The sequence below is a fragment of the Thunnus thynnus genome, chromosome 4, assembly GCF_963924715.1.
Source record: "Thunnus thynnus chromosome 4, fThuThy2.1, whole genome shotgun sequence".
NCBI classification, from domain to species: domain Eukaryota; kingdom Metazoa; phylum Chordata; class Actinopteri; order Scombriformes; family Scombridae; genus Thunnus; species Thunnus thynnus.
The window spans coordinates 21,680,455-21,698,786 of record NC_089520.1 but is presented as its reverse complement, the minus strand read 5'-3'; the positions used below and the strand labels follow the sequence as shown (position 1 = coordinate 21,698,786).

The 18,332-nt window shown below is 40.1% G+C and overlaps 1 protein-coding gene across 3 annotated transcripts; it reads left to right on the top strand.

The window, feature by feature from the left end:
• Window positions 1-5,889: 5,889 nt before the first annotated feature.
• Window positions 5,890-18,129, top strand: smarcc2 (SWI/SNF related, matrix associated, actin dependent regulator of chromatin, subfamily c, member 2). 3 transcript variants are annotated; one of them, XM_067587513.1, is made up of 26 exons: window positions 5,890-6,098; window positions 6,731-6,850; window positions 6,956-7,041; window positions 7,211-7,286; window positions 7,797-7,889; window positions 8,056-8,125; window positions 8,220-8,289; window positions 8,510-8,585; window positions 10,095-10,339; window positions 10,454-10,578; window positions 10,680-10,733; window positions 10,943-10,980; window positions 11,069-11,199; window positions 11,626-11,697; window positions 11,847-11,960; window positions 12,064-12,229; window positions 12,333-12,449; window positions 12,547-12,609; window positions 12,740-12,998; window positions 13,442-13,603; window positions 13,703-13,764; window positions 13,860-13,980; window positions 14,071-14,234; window positions 14,332-14,466; window positions 14,561-14,924; window positions 15,969-18,129. In XM_067587513.1, exons 1-26 carry the CDS (start codon window positions 5,988-5,990, stop codon window positions 16,031-16,033), a joined length of 3,159 nt encoding a protein of 1,052 aa, XP_067443614.1. In that variant the 5' UTR covers window positions 5,890-5,987; the 3' UTR covers window positions 16,034-18,129. The 3 variants fall into 3 exon arrangements, with proteins under 3 accessions (XP_067443614.1, XP_067443613.1, XP_067443615.1); XM_067587512.1 differs by having other exon boundaries at window positions 7,205-7,286; XM_067587514.1 differs by having other exon boundaries at window positions 5,891-6,098; window positions 7,205-7,286; window positions 12,064-12,217.
• The last annotated feature ends 203 nt before the right edge of the window (window positions 18,130-18,332 follow it).

Sequence of the window (18,332 nt, the reverse complement as noted above, 5' to 3'; positions counted from 1 at the left end):
GTGGGGTGGTGACACAGGGATCATAAATCAAACATTGTCAGTTATAATAATACTCACCCTTACGATGACAAATGGCACCTGCATTTTATTGATGTAGTTACCAACTCTCTTTAGTAGCAGTGTTGTATTAAAGACTGCTGGCCTTTCCTCAAAAATGTGATTCATTCAACCCGTAATGTAGCCAGTGATTATATCTGACAACCACGTTAGCTTACAGTGTTTCTTTTCTTTACTGTTACATTTTTCCCACTAATGAGATAACAAGACAAGAGTTTATAGCCATGCTAGCAGCTCTGTGAGGCTGTCTTTATACAGTATGTACGTACAGTGGTGCTTTGAGCTAAACGCTAACATCAGCATGCTAACATCCTCATAATGGCAATGCCAACACGGTGATATTTGGCAGGTTAACATGTTCACCATCTTAGGTTTAGCCTGTTAGCATGCTAACATTTGCTAATTAGCACTAAATGCTGTTGAGAATGGCATTAGTTTTGCAGGTATTAGGCCATAAACAACATCAAACTTTCATGGCAATCCATCCAATAGTTGTTGAGATATTTCAGTCTGGAACAAAGCGATGGACTACCAACCTACTGAGCAGGATCTGTTGGAGTTGAGAGAGTTTGTGAAGCTCCACAGATTACATCACAAATACATGTTTAACAGTCTGGTTTTAATGTTAGTGAGGTCTGAGACATAATATCAAACACTTTATATGAAAAACTCAGCACTCTGGGGTGTAACATAAAACATAACAGAGTATGTTGGATAGATCAAATGTAGCATCAAACGCCTCGTGACTTTGACAACATCCCTGTGTTTCAGGTTTATTATCAGTTTGAGTAAGAATGCAGCTCCATAATGAAAGAGTCCACAGTCCAAAGGTTCAGTTCACTGACTTGTAGCTTCAGGCGAGAGTTGAACACAAATACAAATTGGACAAATTGAAATGTCTGAGATCACAGCAACCAGCTTGAAGTTGGCTTTGCTATTAGAAGACTTGTTTCTGTGCCTGCTGCTGCTGCTGCTGCTGCTGCTTTTACCTTCCACAAAGTCACCCTGTGAAAGTGAAACATTGGCTGAAGGGAGATTTCACTTCACCAGAATAAAAACAAGGAGATGGATCTTTAATTAAAGGTGAGGGGTAATACTATTCTTGATGAGGAAGTTCTTGCTGAATGTGGTGCAGATGAGAGGTTTGGGAGATGTTGGACTTGAGGGGTGTTGGTGCAGTTGTATCTCAGCAGTGTCTCCCCTCCTCTGAGTCCCAGTGCTCCTTCTTCGCAGATTCCAGCGTTAAGTTAATTGGACAGGGAGAGAGGGCTGAGGAGGGAAGCGTTCAGCCCCATTAGCAATCCCCCAGTGGAAGGCTGAGCCGAGAGGATCACAGACTCACAAATAGGAGGATTAAAATAATCAATAGGCTTCACTCTCTCTCCTTCAGCACAGACGGCTGCACCACACACACACAAACACACTGTTACACAGATATGCACCCACATGCGCACACACGCTCATGAGCAAATACTAACACAGACAGTCTGAGGAATACTAGTTCAAGGAGCACTACTCTCCTCAATGTTGTCCCTGGGCTTTCACAAATTAGTCTGGGTCATGTTAGATTCACATACCACACACACACACACACACACACACACACACACACACACACACACACACACACACACACACACGCTTATTCTCTGTTAATGAAGGTTAATTTAAGCCTCTGATTAAATGAGGACCAGAAAAGGTCAGAGACATGAACAGTCTGTATTTTGCTTGGTTATTTCTGTACTTTCATGTCTTCTGCATTTCCTTTTTGTATGACTTTTATAAAAAAAAATCTATGTCTTTATTCTATTGCTTTATAACTCAGTATGATCCAGTTTTGCACCACCACAAGAATTGTTATTTTATTTTACACAATGTTATATACAATATTTCTAATTTGTATGACTATAATTCCTGAATTTGGGTATTTTGGTTGTACACATTTTACTTATATTTACTGCATGGGAGCCTTGAATTTTGCTGTAATATCTGTATAACACTACAGGATACATTGTAGGATTAGTATAATTATTTTGTTGGGAATAATGATATAATAAGTCTGTGGAAGACATTTCCTTAATTTCTTGCAGTAATTGGAATTTAATTTGGTCTAATATAAACATTAATTGAGTAAGATATGTACATTTGACATACATTAATATAAAAAGTGCTTCATTCATTCAGGAAATCAATCAATGCCTGCAAGGCAATATCCACATGTTTTACATAACAGTTGTTGGCAATATCTATAGCAAATATTTGAACATGAGCTTTTTAATCCTTACACCCCTCATACAGTGACACACATATGAGGTGATCGCCCAAACACTTTCAGTCAAAAAAGCACTTTTAAAATGATAAAGAAAACAACCCAAAACAAAACAAACCTTTTTTCCATTCATATTGCCTGTTTTTCATCTCTATAGGCTGAAGAAGGAATTATTTAATTTAGCCAGAAATCAAAAGAACCCTGTGACCAGAAGTTAAATTTAGGATCACTGGTCTTTGTCCTCTCCTGCCGTCACACCCGGACTCTCCTGGATGAATCAAAGTAGATTTAAACTAATAAGCAACACCTGGTGGGCAACAATACCTGAATAATACTACAGTCATGAATTATGAAATCCATGTTTTAAAGAGAGCACCTTCATAGTCCTGGACTTGATGCAAAAAAGATATCAGATGATAGTAGGCATGATTTTCAGCTGATACCTGATTCATATGAATGATGATCATATAAAACCCAATTTCTAATAACAACAATATATGCACAGAATCAAAACCTGTTTCTGCATGAATTATAATTGATGATATAGGTCCTATTTTATTTACTTGTTCATGAAAAAAAAAAACCTTTTTGCCTGCTTTCTCTCTCAGGTGTCTCAGCAGCACACTTACTCAAGTCCTACTACAGGAGGTCATTTAATTGCTGGGGAGGTCATGTGTTGCCAATCAGAATCTGAAATTGTGTTTTTTCCCCTTTACTTTTCCCCCTCAAGATTTACAGGTAAGTACTTTGTTTTGGTGATTTTATATTTCGCCACCTCATGTAGTCTTTTCAAGACATTGGCAATTAATCAACCTCTAAATCAGTCTTAGTGAGGAAGCATAAAGTGGAACACTGAAATGCACTAAGAAGGCTGCTTCATACTTAATTTCCAAACCAATACACTTCTTTCAGCTGCCACTTACAGAACAGTGTTCACTGGCAGCGCTTGGCAGCACATCAAACTACCTGTTGACTCTGACATTAGTTTTTCGAGTGTGTAAAGACGCAGCCTGATCTGACCGTGTTACACCAAACTAAATATCAAACTAGAAACTGATAACAGACCAAATACGGGGATGATAAGTAGATTTTATATTTTAGAGAGACTAAGACGATATAAAGTTGGTAAAGTTACTGTAAACTCGTAGCATTATTATAGTGATAGAGCACAGACACTTTAACCTGCTGTATATCCCTTTCAAAACACTATCATATGTATGTTACTGATACATATTATACATACAGTATTAACACGTATATATATATATATATTTTACTGTATATGGAAAACTTGATTTAATTTTCCCTTTTGTGTGGCTCAGTATGAGTGTGGTTTGGCTGCTAAAGATGCTACTCACAGTAATCTTCACTGTGTTTTCAGGCTCACCTGTTACAGTGAAATTCATATCTCTGTCGACGTGATCCTCTGATAATTGAACCATCCAGTCTGTCTACGGGACTGACTCATGACACAAGATCTATATCAGTGTCTGTAGTGATGAACACTGAACTGGGTGAGGTTTTATTTGGAAAACATTACACTGGCTGTAATATGTTGTTCTGTGACAGTGGGTGAAATATCTCGCACACGTCATCCATTACCCAACAAATTCTAGGACAACACCTGGTTAAGAGAGTGACCTGTTGTGTGACCACAAATCTTTTTGACATATCGCTCATTATTTTTCATAGTTTTCAGCATCCTACAAGAGTGGTCAGGACATGGAGGAACAAAACAACTGTTTATTTTTCACTTTTAAATACGTATGTTTTTTCTTGGAACAGATGATAACAGTCATGACCGGGGGGTCTGGTGCGGAGCCCGAGTGCTTGGAACAGATTTACAGCTTGTGCCTTCGTCTCTGGTGTTATATCCAGCGTTTGCCCTCTCTGCCCTTTTCTTGTGTCTCCACTCATAATGAGAAAGTATGTGCATGCCAGTGGTGGAAAATAACATTACATTTACTCAAATACTGTACTTAAAGGATAGGTTCACATTTTTTCAAATCATTCAGTCATTCAGCTGTTCATACTGACTGTTAAAAGATCTCCTTCAAATGTGCTTTCAATGTAAGTAATGGGGACCAAATTCCACAGTGTATCCACACAGTCATTTTATCCAAAAATGCATTTAAAAGTTTATCTGAAGCTTATATGAGGATTCAGCAGTCTGAGTTAGTCACATCAAGTGGATATCTGTCACATTTACAGTCTTTTTAGCATCAAATCCCCTCTTTGTGTTTCCCTGTTGAGCTGTGTTTGGATGACTGAAGCTTCATATTAGCTTCAGATAAACTTTTAAATACATATTTGCCCAGGGGGAGGCCTCTAAGTACAATTTTGAGGTATTTTTACCTGAATATTTCTGTTTTATGCTACATTATTCTTGTTACGGAAGGAAAATTTATACTATTTATTCCACTACATTTATCTAACAGCTAAAGTTACTTTTAGTTACCTTTCAGATTAATATTTTACATACAAAACATATAATGACCTTATCAAATATGATATATTATAATAGATAAAACTAGAAATATACACAGTAAAGCAGTTAAAAGTAAAAGTAGTAGTTAAAAGTAGATTATTTTATGGATACTAATCAAGAAAATTAACAATAACAACCAAGTTTCAAGCTTCAAGTTCTTTATTGTTACATCTCATTACACAACTATAAGACAGTAAAAATCTTTGGTTTCAGCTCCTTGCAGTAAGGAAAAAAGAAATATTTAAAATAGTAAAATTGATAGTAATAGATAAGACTGTAAACAACAAGAGTGTAAAACATATCAGTGTATGTATGTAAAGTGCAGTGTGAATGTGTCCTGAATATAATATATGAATAAATATCTATACATGTATGTATAAATATGCTTATGTATGTGTGTGTGACATCAGGCAGGCTGTTAAGTGTCCATTGTTGATAAGCCTGGTGGCCTGGTGGAAAAAGCTGTCCTGGAGCCTGCTGGTCTGGGCCTTGAGGCTGTGATACTGCTTGCAGATGCAACCAATACACAAAATGATGAACCTCTGAAACCATATTAAAGAATTCCTCACATGTTAACACATCAATAATGATGATCCAAGACAAAATACACATAAAAAGAAGAAAGAGGAGAAGAAAAGAAAGAAGAGAAAAAGAACAAATTAAGAACCTATAATAAAAACAGTTTTTGTTTGTTGTTCTTTTTTTAACTATTAATAATAATGTGTTAATAATTGTTTGAAGAATTGTATTTTTGATTTATGTATGCTGTTATATAATTAAAATATAAATAAACTGGAAAAATAAAAAATAAAAACGATGATGATCCAGTAATATAATACTGACAGGAGCACTTCTGCATGATGAGTACTAGCCCACTTTTACTTTTGATACTTTAAGTACATTTTGTTGCCTCTGTATTTAAATTTTAACTTACTTTTACTTGTAATAGAGTATTTAAATAATGTTGTATTATTACTTTTGCTGTCAATTCAATTATCTGAATACTTACTGCTGCACGCAGCTGTAATGCAGCAGCAAGTTAAACCATGATCCTCTACACAGCAGCGCCCCCTGCTGGTCCTGCAGGGTCCTCACAACCGCGCGGAGGGGCTGTGATGACGCGCCTCGGCCGCTGGGCGGCACGCGACGTCGACTGGTTGTCTGCAGGCAAAGATGGCGGTGCGGAAGAAAGACGGCGGCCCGAATGTAAAATATTTCGAAGCGTCTGATACCGTCTCTCAGTTTGATAATGTGCGCGTCTGGCTGGGAAAGAATTACAAAAAGGTACTGAGCGCATGTTTTGTCGCCATACACACCACGCGTACATTTTTCAGGCTGAAATGTGGGCACTAACCTATTGAGCAGAGGCAGTGACAAAGAGAGGAGGGAGGGTGCTGCTGAGCGTCCAGCTGTTTGATTCACTCGAGCCGGGATACAAAAGGATGCTGAGCCGACAGCTGCGCCAGATGCGGCACTATATCCCTGCACGTTATTGTAGCTCAAACGATCCAGAAGACCTCTGAGGGGGCATTTGTGCAGAAAGGGGGTGACTTTAGCCGCTCATGAGGCTAGCTGTAGCTCGTAGCTAAGCGGCTAACTGTAATGCAGCTGAGATCCAGATGTTGGCTCTGCGTGGCGCGCGACGCTGACTGAAGCCATGGCCCGTGTGTAGTAACACTGAGCGGTGTGCTGCCGCTCACACTCATTGATTAAACAAAAATGAATCATTCATGTTATAAATAGGCCCAATAATAATGATGATGATAGTTTTATTTCATCCCTCAACAGATATTTCAAAGATTTACTGAGTAATAAAGGTGATAGCAGAGCACCACAGCACCCCTTTTATCACACTGTAGTTTATTTTTATGTGGCTCAGAGTTTTGACTGCCCCTCTGTGTTTGTTGCCCTCTCAGTACATCCAGGCCGAGCCCCCCACCAACAAATCTCTGTCCAGTCTGGTGGTCCAGCTGCTCCAGTTCCAGGAGGAGGTGTTCGGTCGACATGTCAGCAACCCGCCGCTCACCAAGCTACCAGTACGCCTCCTTTATCACCTCTATATGTCTTTCACAGGCACAAATCAGATCACTTTACTCACCTCCGAGGCATTCTGTAACGTTTTTGTTTTTTTATGTCTCCAGATGAAGTGTTTCCTGGACTTCAAGGCTGGAGGGGCTCTCTGTCACATCCTGGCTGCTGCCTACAAGTTCAAGAGTGACCAAGGATGGTAAGACTTTCTTTCCAGCTGGCTTGATGAGTTTTAGGAAAGGGGACAGCATTGATAAACAAACAGATTCGATATAAATAGGATTATCTAGAGTTACAGTTGCTCTGTTGGATTTTGGCTCTGTTGCCGTTTCGTGTGTAACTCCAGTCTAATTTCCTGGTAGGCGCAGGTTTGACTTCCAGAATCCATCGAGGATGGACCGAAATGTGGAGATGTTCTTGACGATTGAGAAGTCCTTAGTGCAGGTGAGTTTACCAAAATACTTTTCTTTATATATGCATGTTGCACACTTACCTGGGCAGTCGATCACAATTTTAAATGTTTTCATTTCTAATTCTGTGAGGTTTGATAGCAGAGTTGTTGTTTTTTTTTTACTGAGGATATCTTTCTTTTCACTCCACAAACTATTACAACATTCCCACAATTTTGCTATAATTACAGTTATTGCTCTAAAGGAGCATCTATGAGCTCCGCAGGTTATAAGTCTCCTCTGGTTACATCATATTTGTGAAGCTGCCTGAGCCACACAGATAGAAATAATGAAGGGCACCCGGTCATGTGACTTGACCAGTAATCCTACTTAATCAGTCCTGCAGTTACACTACAAGATGATCTAGATCTCTTCATATGCAGAACTCAACAGCATATAACACAGACAGACTTCTTATTTTTAATGAAGATTATGCGTTATATATATTTTGATTTCTTGCATGTGAATGTCACTTTTACACACATGTTGCATCTCTTCATTTCAGAACAACTGTCTGACTAGACCTGTCATCTACCTGAGTCCTGACATAGAGCCAAAACTGCTTGGGAAACTGAAAGACATCATCAAAAGACATCAGGTTTGTTATTTTGTTTTGTTTTGTATTAACAGTTAGAAATCATCTGTAGTTTTAAAAGAAAATCTGCCCACGTTTGAGGCCCTTAATTAGATGTTAAAAGTATTCTTAAATGTTCAGTTTTCTTTGGCAGATCTTATGTTAATTCTGTGGATTTTATCTGTCGCAGGGCTCAGTGACTGAGGACAAGGCCTCTAGCTCCCATGTCGTCGTTCCTATTCCCACCAGCTTGGAGGAAGGTGGGGCTTTAAATGTTGTGCCATTGTTGTGAATTTTACTGCACTACCTCACTTTGTGCTAATATCCTTTTATGCTTTTTTTTTTTCGCTCCAGAGGAGTGGGTGCGTCCCGTGATGAAGAGAGATAAGCAAGTGCTGCTCCACTGGGGATATTTTCCTGACAGGTTGGAGCACAGTTACACAGCAGAAAGATATAAACAACATCACATGATATTTTACACCTGAACTGGAAACTATTGCCTAATATTTACTGTGGAAGCATAACATGTTTCCCACACCGCAAGCTTAAGTAACACATTCCTCTTCCCAAATTCTTTGTACATGCACAAACTTGTAATCTTACCCCTGGTTTGACCTTTGACCTTGCTCCTCTCATTTTTTTAGTTACGACACCTGGATCCCAGCCAGTGAGATTGAGGCTGCTGTGGAGGATCCTCCCAGCCCAGAGAAGCCCAGGAAGGTATTTCATTTCTTGTCATGCAGTGTCAGTAAAGTTCAGAACTTGTTTTGTTGTCACTTGTTGTTACTTGTCTCGCTATTTTTCAGTCATCCATTCTAAGTTTTTTAAGTCTTTAAAGTTATCTTTTCTATCTCCCTCATTTTTAACAATGCAAAACACTTTTTTCCAATATTTTGCTTAATTTCACAAATTTCACACTTTTCAACAACATCATACACATATTTTGTATCTGCTTGTAGCCCTTTATTGAGGCTAATAACACTCGAGAAAAATGAGAAAAATATTCAGATCCAAGCTGCAATTTTTAATGGGTGCATGTCACACTATTAGATGGAAAATTATAGATCTATAGTTGCCTTGTGCATTATTTTATATGCATGATTTTTTAGACCATTTTCATCTTGACTGGAATTTAAAAAATAAAGATCTTGTTCTCGTCTGCACACCATTACAGTCTGTAAGGATGAGTTACTTTTAGTTAATTTAAGTTAATTTTATGCGTCTTTGCCTTTTCTTTATTACATAGACCTGTCAGGGGACTGTGTATACCAAGCTGAAAGCTCCCTAGTGTGACATTGATAACTCTTTTTATATCTTCTATCTATGGAAAACATCCAACAATGGAGCGCTGTGGCAAATTGGCACTCGGAGCAACAGAGCCGACTGTGGCACTTGGCTAAACAATAAATTCAAAGCAGTGTCAGAGACTCTTATTGTGTATTCAGAGTGACACTCGCTCAAGGCGGTCAGCACTCACTAGGACATTATAGTATGAGCGGTGAAGCATTCAAATGTTTTGAGCAGTACTCGCACAATAATGAGCACACTGGGTTTGTTTGTAGTGAGGCATTGTGCCACTCTGTTTACTCACAGTGGAAAAGTCTCCCTCAGACCATAACTTCAAACTGACATAATTAAATCTTAAACCATAGTAAAAGTATTTGTCTCATTTTAAACGAAATTTCTTCTCTTGTTAATAACATATCTACTCAACATCTGACATTTGCAGTATATGCAGCTAACATACAGTATTAACATCAGTGTAAAATTATATTTACTGAAACATAGACCATTGTAAACATCCAATTAACCCAGATAGATTTATTTATTATTTTCCATTATTTGTGTTCTAAACACAACAGTATTTCAGCCACAAAACCAATTTAGGGACCAGAAAATACCACCCTCTGATGTTTTCAACAACAAATTTCCTGCTGTGGCTTCACCTCAGAGAAACTGTTTCATAATAATCTCTTCGGAAGGCATCTAAATTCACATATAGGTCATTATTTGTACCTCTTTTAAATTTAACCTAGAGGTTTTTGGAGATATCAAAAGTATTTTGTTTTTCAGGTTTGTGTGTGAAGCACTGCCTGGTTTAACTGTGGGATTGTTTGATGACATTTGACTCAGGTGGCTGTCTTGCTGACTGAATATGATCCAATGCCGTTCCGTCAATAATATATTGGGATAGATGTTGGGCAAAGATTATATGGTCCTTGTTCACAGGTCCATGCCAAGTGGATTTTAGACCTGGACCAGTATAACGAGTGGATGAATGAGGAGGACTATGAAGTAGGAGAAGGTTGCCCAAAGAGGAAGAGGATCTCAGCCAAGACCCTGACAGACGAGGTGACCACACCTGACGAGCGGAGAGACAAGAAGCCTGGCAGTGCCAAGAAGAGGAAACGCTCGCCGTCACCCTCACCCACCCCTCCACCTCAAGAGAACAAGAAGAAGAACACCAAAAAAGGGTCTGTGAGCAGTCACATCTTTGTGTGTGATGTCACACTGAATAATGTTTCGCTTCAGGTGTCTGTTGTAGAATCAGAAATATTAAATAATGTCCTCTGTGTGTTTTTCGACAGGCCAACAACCCCGTACACCAAATCTAAACGGGGCCAGAGGGAGGAGGAGCAGGAGGATCTGGGTAAGGACTTGGATGAAGCGTCACCTGTCCCAGCATCTGAAGAGGGAAATCCAGCTAAGACAAGTACGCAGCACACACCTCCACATATGTACAACATATGAAATCTCTTTTTTGAATTAGTATATGGGATTTTTTTAATGTTCATTTTCTCTTTCTTTTTGTAGATAACACTAAGAAGGACTCTGATTCAACCCCAGTCAAGGGAGGAACAGATATGGGTGAGACCCTGTACAGCATCATCATGTGTAGTTGTATCTCCTCTAACATGGTCACCTTTAACCACTGGTTAAAATACAAAGTAAATGAGACTGACCACAGTGGTACAGTTAAAGAAAATGACATAATAAATGACAAAATAACATATAATATAATACTAAAATACCAAGTAATAAGAATCTAATTTGTAAACTTTTTGTGATTTGAACAGATGAGCAAGAGGACGAGTCCATGGAAACAACCGGAAAGGTAAGATAGTTTTTGAAAGAGTGTGAAAATACAGTATAACAGTGAGAACAATGTATGTGAATATGTGTGTGTGTGTGTGTTAAAACAGGAGGAGGAGGAAGGCTCTCCGAGTGTGAAGGGTGAACCAGTGAAAGGCTCAGACCTTCACGAGGACAATGTGACTGAGCAAACCCACCACATAATCATACCCAGCTACGCTGCCTGGTTTGACTACAACAGGTAAACAATAAACTACAGTAAGTCATGGGATTAGAGAGTAATTCCAGTAAACACAACTAGATTTCTGCTTTTTCATGACAAAGACACAGAACAGGGAAGGTAATACTATGATTAATACTAATAACAATAAGATATGAGTATAAATCAGTCCAAATCTAAGTTAAACTGATTAAAACTACATTAATTGTCTGGTTATAAAGTGAAGAACTAAATATGTTTTTTCACACTTGAACAGTAGTGTGCTCTTAAAGGTCAGACATGTGCAAAGTGAAAAAAACACAAGGCCTAATTTTAAAATCAGCTGGTGTCGTTTTGGTTGAAATTAAACCCTTGATAGCACATGACTGGTGACTCATAAAGTCAAAAATGAGGTTGAGATGTATTTCAGCTGTGAGTCCTCACAGTGTCATAATTGTTTCCCCTCAGTGTTCATGCTATTGAGCGCAGAGCCCTGCCAGAGTTTTTCAATGGGAAGAACAAATCCAAAACCCCTGAGATGTAAGTATTTGATCACTACGTAACACAATATCAGAGTTTTTTATATAATCTTAAATGTTTGTCTGACACAATTAAAAATGCAATCACAGGCATTTTTCAAGTCACAGTTGTAATATCTCAGTTTTCTCTCCTCCTCCACCTTTCTGCAGTTACCTGGCATACAGGAACTTCATGATTGACACCTACCGACTGAACCCTCAGGAGTACCTGACCTCCACCGCCTGCCGCAGGAACCTGGCAGGAGATGTGTGTGCAATCATGAGGTATGTGGAAGGTCGAATGTGAGCAACGGATTTGAAAAAAAATCCAGAGTTGAAACTATGTGTATCTAGTAGTTGTTAACAAACTGTGCTTCTTCTCCTGCAGAGTCCACGCTTTCCTGGAGCAGTGGGGACTTATCAACTACCAGGTGGACTCTGAGAGCCGGCCCACGCCCATGGGCCCCCCACCCACCTCTCATTTCCACGTCCTGGCAGACACTCCATCCAGTCTGGTGCCCCTCCAGCCCAAAACATCCCAGGTCCACACACAGGCTCGTACACACACAGACAAACAGACTCTTTCTCAGTTTCTTCTCCTCACACACAGATTTTGTATTATTTTACATGTGTCCTCCTCTCATTGTGTACCTGTAGACTCCTGCTACACAGCAGATGATGTCCTTCCCAGATAAAGTGAAGGATAAACCAGCAGATCTGCAGAACTTTGGGCTGCGGACTGACATGTACAGCAAGAAGACCGGCTCTACAAAGGTACAAGTCAAAGAAGATGAATGACAGAATGCCTGTGTTGCTGTACTTTATGATGATTTAACATAACAAAGTGGTTGTGGGTTTTTTTAATGCACAGAGCAAGAGCGCAGCGAGCTCCATGAGGGAGTGGACAGAACAGGAAACACTATTACTACTCGAGGTACAAACAGTCCCTAAAATAAAACAACATAAGCACGAAGATCATAAATCCAGTGCCAGTAATAACTTTTGTAAACTAGAAAATTATAACCCAGAAATGTGAAGCTTAATGTAACCCTCGCTGTCTTTAGGGCTTGGAGATGTACAAGGACGACTGGAACAAGGTGTCAGAACACGTGGGCAGTCGTACACAGGATGAGTGCATCCTGCACTTCCTGCGGCTGCCCATTGAAGACCCATACTTGGAGGACAGCTCCTCGACACTGGGACCACTGGCCTACCAGCCGGTACCTTTCAGCCAAGCAGGAAACCCTGTGATGAGCACAGTGGCGTTCCTGGCCTCTGTAGTCGACCCACGTGTGGCCTCAGCTGCAGCCAAATCTGCTCTGGGTGAGAAGCAGCTTTTTTTGAATTTCCACACTGTCCAGACAAGGTGTTTGTTCCTACACAGAGCATGAGCTGATAGTTAGTGCCTTAATTAGGTATGATGGAATTTCAGTATGAATACAAAATCTATGCAGGTTCCCTAATCAGCCGTGTTAGTGATCAACACTTGATTAATTATTAAAAAGTTATTAAAATACAAAATGTATGTTTTTCCATGATGAGAGCTCAAAGTGAGAACAATTGCCTGGTACTACCCAATATTTAAAGTAAAGTAAATTATTTGTTTCATGAACAAATTGCCAAAAAACCTGCAGGGCACAACAATCCATTCTAGTATCACAAAAGGCACAAATGTCTATCAAATAGAAACATTAAATGGCTGCCACAATCTCCCAAAATCCTTACTCATTAGTCATCCCCAAATCTTCTTTCTCTCACCTTCTCAGAGGAGTTTTCACGTATGAAGGAGGAAGTTCCTGCAGCCCTTGTTGAGGCTCATGTGCGGCGGGTGGAGGAGGCAGCGAGGGTCAGGGGCCGACAGGACCCTCTGTACGGCCTGGAGGGGAGTGGCATCGCAGGCACCGGCCTGGAGGAGGGAGACAGACCCGGTAGGATGGACGGACAAATTTTAAAAAGACGCAGAAAAACCCAAATAGGCAGATGAAGCAATCAACAAATTCTGACTTGTTTTCTCTCTTTGCCTCTAGATGAAAGCAGCGATGAAAGTAAGAGTGACAGCCAATCAAGTGAAGAGAAGAGGGAGGCCAAGGTATGGTGCCTGTTTGTTGCGTTACTGTTTCTTATTGTGATTATTTTTACTTGTGCATTGTTGTGACGCTCAGTCTGCTGTCACTTTCCACACAGGACAGCAAAGATGGAGTCACTGAGGAAGAGGAGAAGCAGGCAGAAAACGGAAAGAAAGAAGAAGAGAGAGGAAGAGAACCTGAAGGAGAGAGGGAGGCAGACAAAACTGAGTCAGAGATGGGTACGAAAAGGGCATCTCATCATGTCAGATACAGGAAATAGTTTTCTGGTCAAAGGTTAAAAAAAAACAACTTTGTTTCTTTTCTCTTAGGTGATGGAGAGAAGGAGAAGGATGGAAAAGAGGGAACAGAGGAAGGACAAAGAGAAGGAGAGAGTGAGGTAGAAAGGAAGGCTAAAGTGGAGCGTGATGTGGGAGAAGGGAATCTGGCCACCGCCGCTGCATCCGCTTTAGCTGCTGCAGCTGTCAAAGCCAAGGTAAAGTCAATTATCGCAGGGGCTCAACCAGCCGTATCCTCCACCTTTTTTTCTCATATTTTCCCTGACTGTAGTTTCTCTGTTTCTTTGCTCGTAGCATCTGGCTGCAGTGGAAGAGAGGAAGATCAAATCTCTGGTGGCTCTGCTGGTGGAGACCCAAATGAAGAAGCTGGAGATTAAACTGAGACACTTTGAAGAACTGGAAACCATCATGGACAGAGAGAGGGAGGCTGTGAGTGAGGGATTCTGGGATATGTGGTATCAACAGACAGTAGCTAAGCTAATTAGAGTGCAAAGCCTTCAACATTTTTCTGTGTGTTGTGCAGTTGGAGTACCAGCGGCAGCAGCTGCTGGCTGACCGTCAGTCTTTCCACATGGAGCAGTTGAAATACGCTGAGATGAGAGCTCGCCAGCAGCACTTCCAGCAGATTCAGCACCAGCAGCACAGCCAAGCCGGGGGTCCTCATTCCACCCAGGCTGCAGCAGCCCCGCCAACCCAAGGTCCGACTGCAACTCAGCCAGCTCCCAGCACACCAGCACCGCAGCCGGCCCCCAGCCCTGCACCTCCAGCCTCTTCTGCCCCGGCTCCTGAGTCCCAGCCACCTGCGAGTGCCCACACCTCGCCCCCCTGCCCCCCAGGCCCGGCCATGGCTGCGCACTCCAGCTCCAGCACTACTCCTGTACTCCATGGTGAGTTTAAAGTTAAAGCACAGTGTAGCAGTTTTAAGGAGGATAGGTTCACAGTTTTTCAAGTCTGTCCTAAAACAATAGTCAGGCGTCGTAATGAACATTGACACGTTTTTCTTGGGCTGTAATCATTCCTCCTGTTCATTCTGACCATTAGACGATCCCTTCATAATGCACTTTCAATGTAAGTGATGGAGGCCAAAATCAACAGTCCTCCTTCTGTGAAAAAATGTATTTATAAGTTTACTTGGAGCTAATATGAAGTTTCAGCCATCCAAATTAATCAAATCAAGTCAATATCTTTCAAAGTTACTCTTTTAGTGTCAAATTCCCTTTTTTTGTTACAATCCTTCCACTGCAGCTGAAAAAGAAAACGCTGCCCATCAAGACACAGAGGGAATTATTACTAAAAAGACTAAAAAAGACTTCATCTGTCAAACTCAGACTGCTGAAGCATCATATTATCTCCTGATAAAATACTTTTTGCTCAAAATAAGGACTGTGAATTTCGCTCATGGATTAAATGGCCCTCTTCTTTCTTTTCCCCCGTAACGCCCAATCGATTGAGGGCTCATAGTGCATCTTCAAACCTCAGTCCTGGCACTTCTCCATCAGTTCCTGGTACTTAGCGCGTTTCCTCTCATTGGCTTCTTCTGTATGCTCTTCCCAGGGTATTCTAGTTCTAACATGATCAGTCACGTCAGAGGTGATGATGATCATGTCTGGCCGGACTGATGTTGCTATGATGTGCTGGGAAACCTCAGCTGCTTGCCCAGATTGACGTGCAGCTGCCAGTCAGAGGCTGTGTAGAGGAGGCTCGTTCTTGTTTTTGGTTGTGGGTGGGGTTTCTCTCTGTTTCTCTGTTTGCTGGTGCTGATGACAGTGGCCATGCTCAGCCACCTTTTAGAAATTCTGTGTCGTGTCAACAGAAGGTCTATCTGAGTACCTTAAACAGGGAGATGAGTTTATATCCTAAAACCAGATGTCTCCAAATTGTTCAGATTTTTAACATTTTTTTCTCCTCTTCCCCTGTTTCATCCCTCACAGAGCCCACCGCCCCGCTCCCCGGGGAAACCCTCCACCCCTCAGCTCCAGTTCCACCTCCGCAGTGAGAATCTGAGTGACTCTGACCACTTTCAATCCTGCCTGTATCATCTGAAATGAAGAAGTCAAAAACCGAAGGAAGAGAACACATTTTACATTTTCAGCTTTTTTTTTTTTTTTTTTTTTTTTTCTCCGACTGGACAATTCATGTGAGAAAGAGAAAAAAATGATCAACTCAGAAGTCCCTTTCAAATTGAATCAATGCCAGTGAAGAATACTGATTTTCAGACAGTTCATCCGGCGTGGCCGACAGGACAGCAACATCCCACTTCATTATTTTACGCTTAACACCAGAGATCTGGTGAACTAAGAGGGTCTTAACAATATGCTGACACTCGAGGAGAAGAAGAGAAAAGACTCATCTTGTGTTTTCAGTGTTTTTTTGGAAATTGTTGCATTTATTTCCTGCAACGGTTTGTCACAGCCTGTGAAGTTTCACGCTTCATAATCTCTCCAGTGATCTCCCCCCTTGTACTGTAGGTACTAATTGAAATATATGTAAGGAAAAAAAAATGCACTTTTAATATGTTTCCCAAGGTCTCATTGAAAGACTTGAAGCATCCATGAAATTGAACTTTAGCACTTATATCGTCATTTTGTTGTCTTAAATACTTTTTCATACTGAAGGTTTTAAAAACTTGATTGGAAATGTTACTTTTTTCCTCTCTATTTTTTATTTGCATCACATGGACAACGGTCACTCTACAGGGTCTGGCCTGAAGGTCACATATCTAAAAAAAAAAAAAAAAAAAAAATGTCTGTGATGAATGACAAACATTCAAATCAGAAGCCCGTTTGAAATTACTTAGTTTGGATGCAGTTTTGAGAATATGTACTGTAAACTGGACTTTCTGTTACAATACTCTGACAAACAAACCTTTTATTATCCTGTAATGATAATCTGAAAGTACTGACAGCGTATGTCCTCCAGCAGCCCCTGGAGAGCCGTTTGGGTGAGGTCGTTGTCATGGAAAGACCTCCTTTGAAATATCTTAACAATGATATCCCATTTCAACAGCACTTAAGAGAAGAAGAAAAATATCAGTGAGGAGCTTCATCTTGGATGATCTCATCTAGGTTGTAGTTTTGTGAGGAATGTAGTATTGTTTAAAAGGAATGACTGAAGAAGTCTGGGGAATATCGAATTTTATCGCTGACCGCAGATGTGTTTATTCATAATTTGTGTTAATTGCTAAACCAAAATGTTTTTTATAATCATGTTGATCTCACATTTATTCAGTGTTTTATTGTGGTTCGCCTGGGAAATGAAGAGGATTTTTTTAGCAGCTTGTTTTTTTCCGCTGGTGCATTTTAAGTTACAAATGAAAGGAAAATGTTGATGCTGTCAAAAACAAGGGAGCTCGCACCTTAAAACAGCTGACAATGGAGAATTGTGTCCTTAATATCTGCAACAATATCCTCACTTTTTATCCTATCGATTTTTATATTTTTTACTGTCCTTTTTTTTCCATCTCCTTTCTTTGATATGTCAACATTGTAACTGTATATTATTACCTTTGTAGCCTATATTTACCCTCTCCACTGTTTGTGTGCGTGTGTGATTCTGATGGGTCTGTCGGATCCGTCAGAGATGTGACTGTGAGCATGTGTGTATGTGAAAGGCATGCCATTAAGATCTGTAAAACCATATTACCATTCAGTTTTATTTCCAGTGCCATTTGTTGTGTGTCACAAAAGTTTGAAGAATGACTTAAAAAAGGCGGCACATCACGTCAGTGTCATGAAATATAATCCAGTCAAATGGTGAAACTTTTAAAGCTACGTTCGTCAAGCCAGTATTGCAGACCTCACCGCAGCTGTGAGCATAAATGGACTTCTTTTATCTGTGTTATTACTACATTGTGTGGATTTTGTGATATGAAATAAGTGTCTGTTCAGTTTCTGTATGTTTTTCACTATGCTGAAGGTAGCAGCGATTGCATTGATTATTATACAGTAGAAATCAATTTTTCCTCAGTAAATCATCAACATTAGTGCTGACAGTTAATCTGATAGTTTGTATCAAAAAAAAAAAGAGGCAAAACAAAAGAGGTTCAGGTTTTAATTACAAAATGTTGGGGAAAAAATAAAGATGTGAAAAGGAGTCTTTGTGAGGAGTCGTTTGTTCTTCTTGTAACATAAATAGGAATCACACACAAAAAGCTAAATGTACAAACTGATAAAAGGGTTTACTAGTTTGTCAGGAGTCAGAACGGCTGAAGAAAAGAAGCACAGGATATTTACAATCAGTACAAAGTTGTACCTAAAGTAATAACAGCAACACAGAAGAGTCACCACTTAACTGTT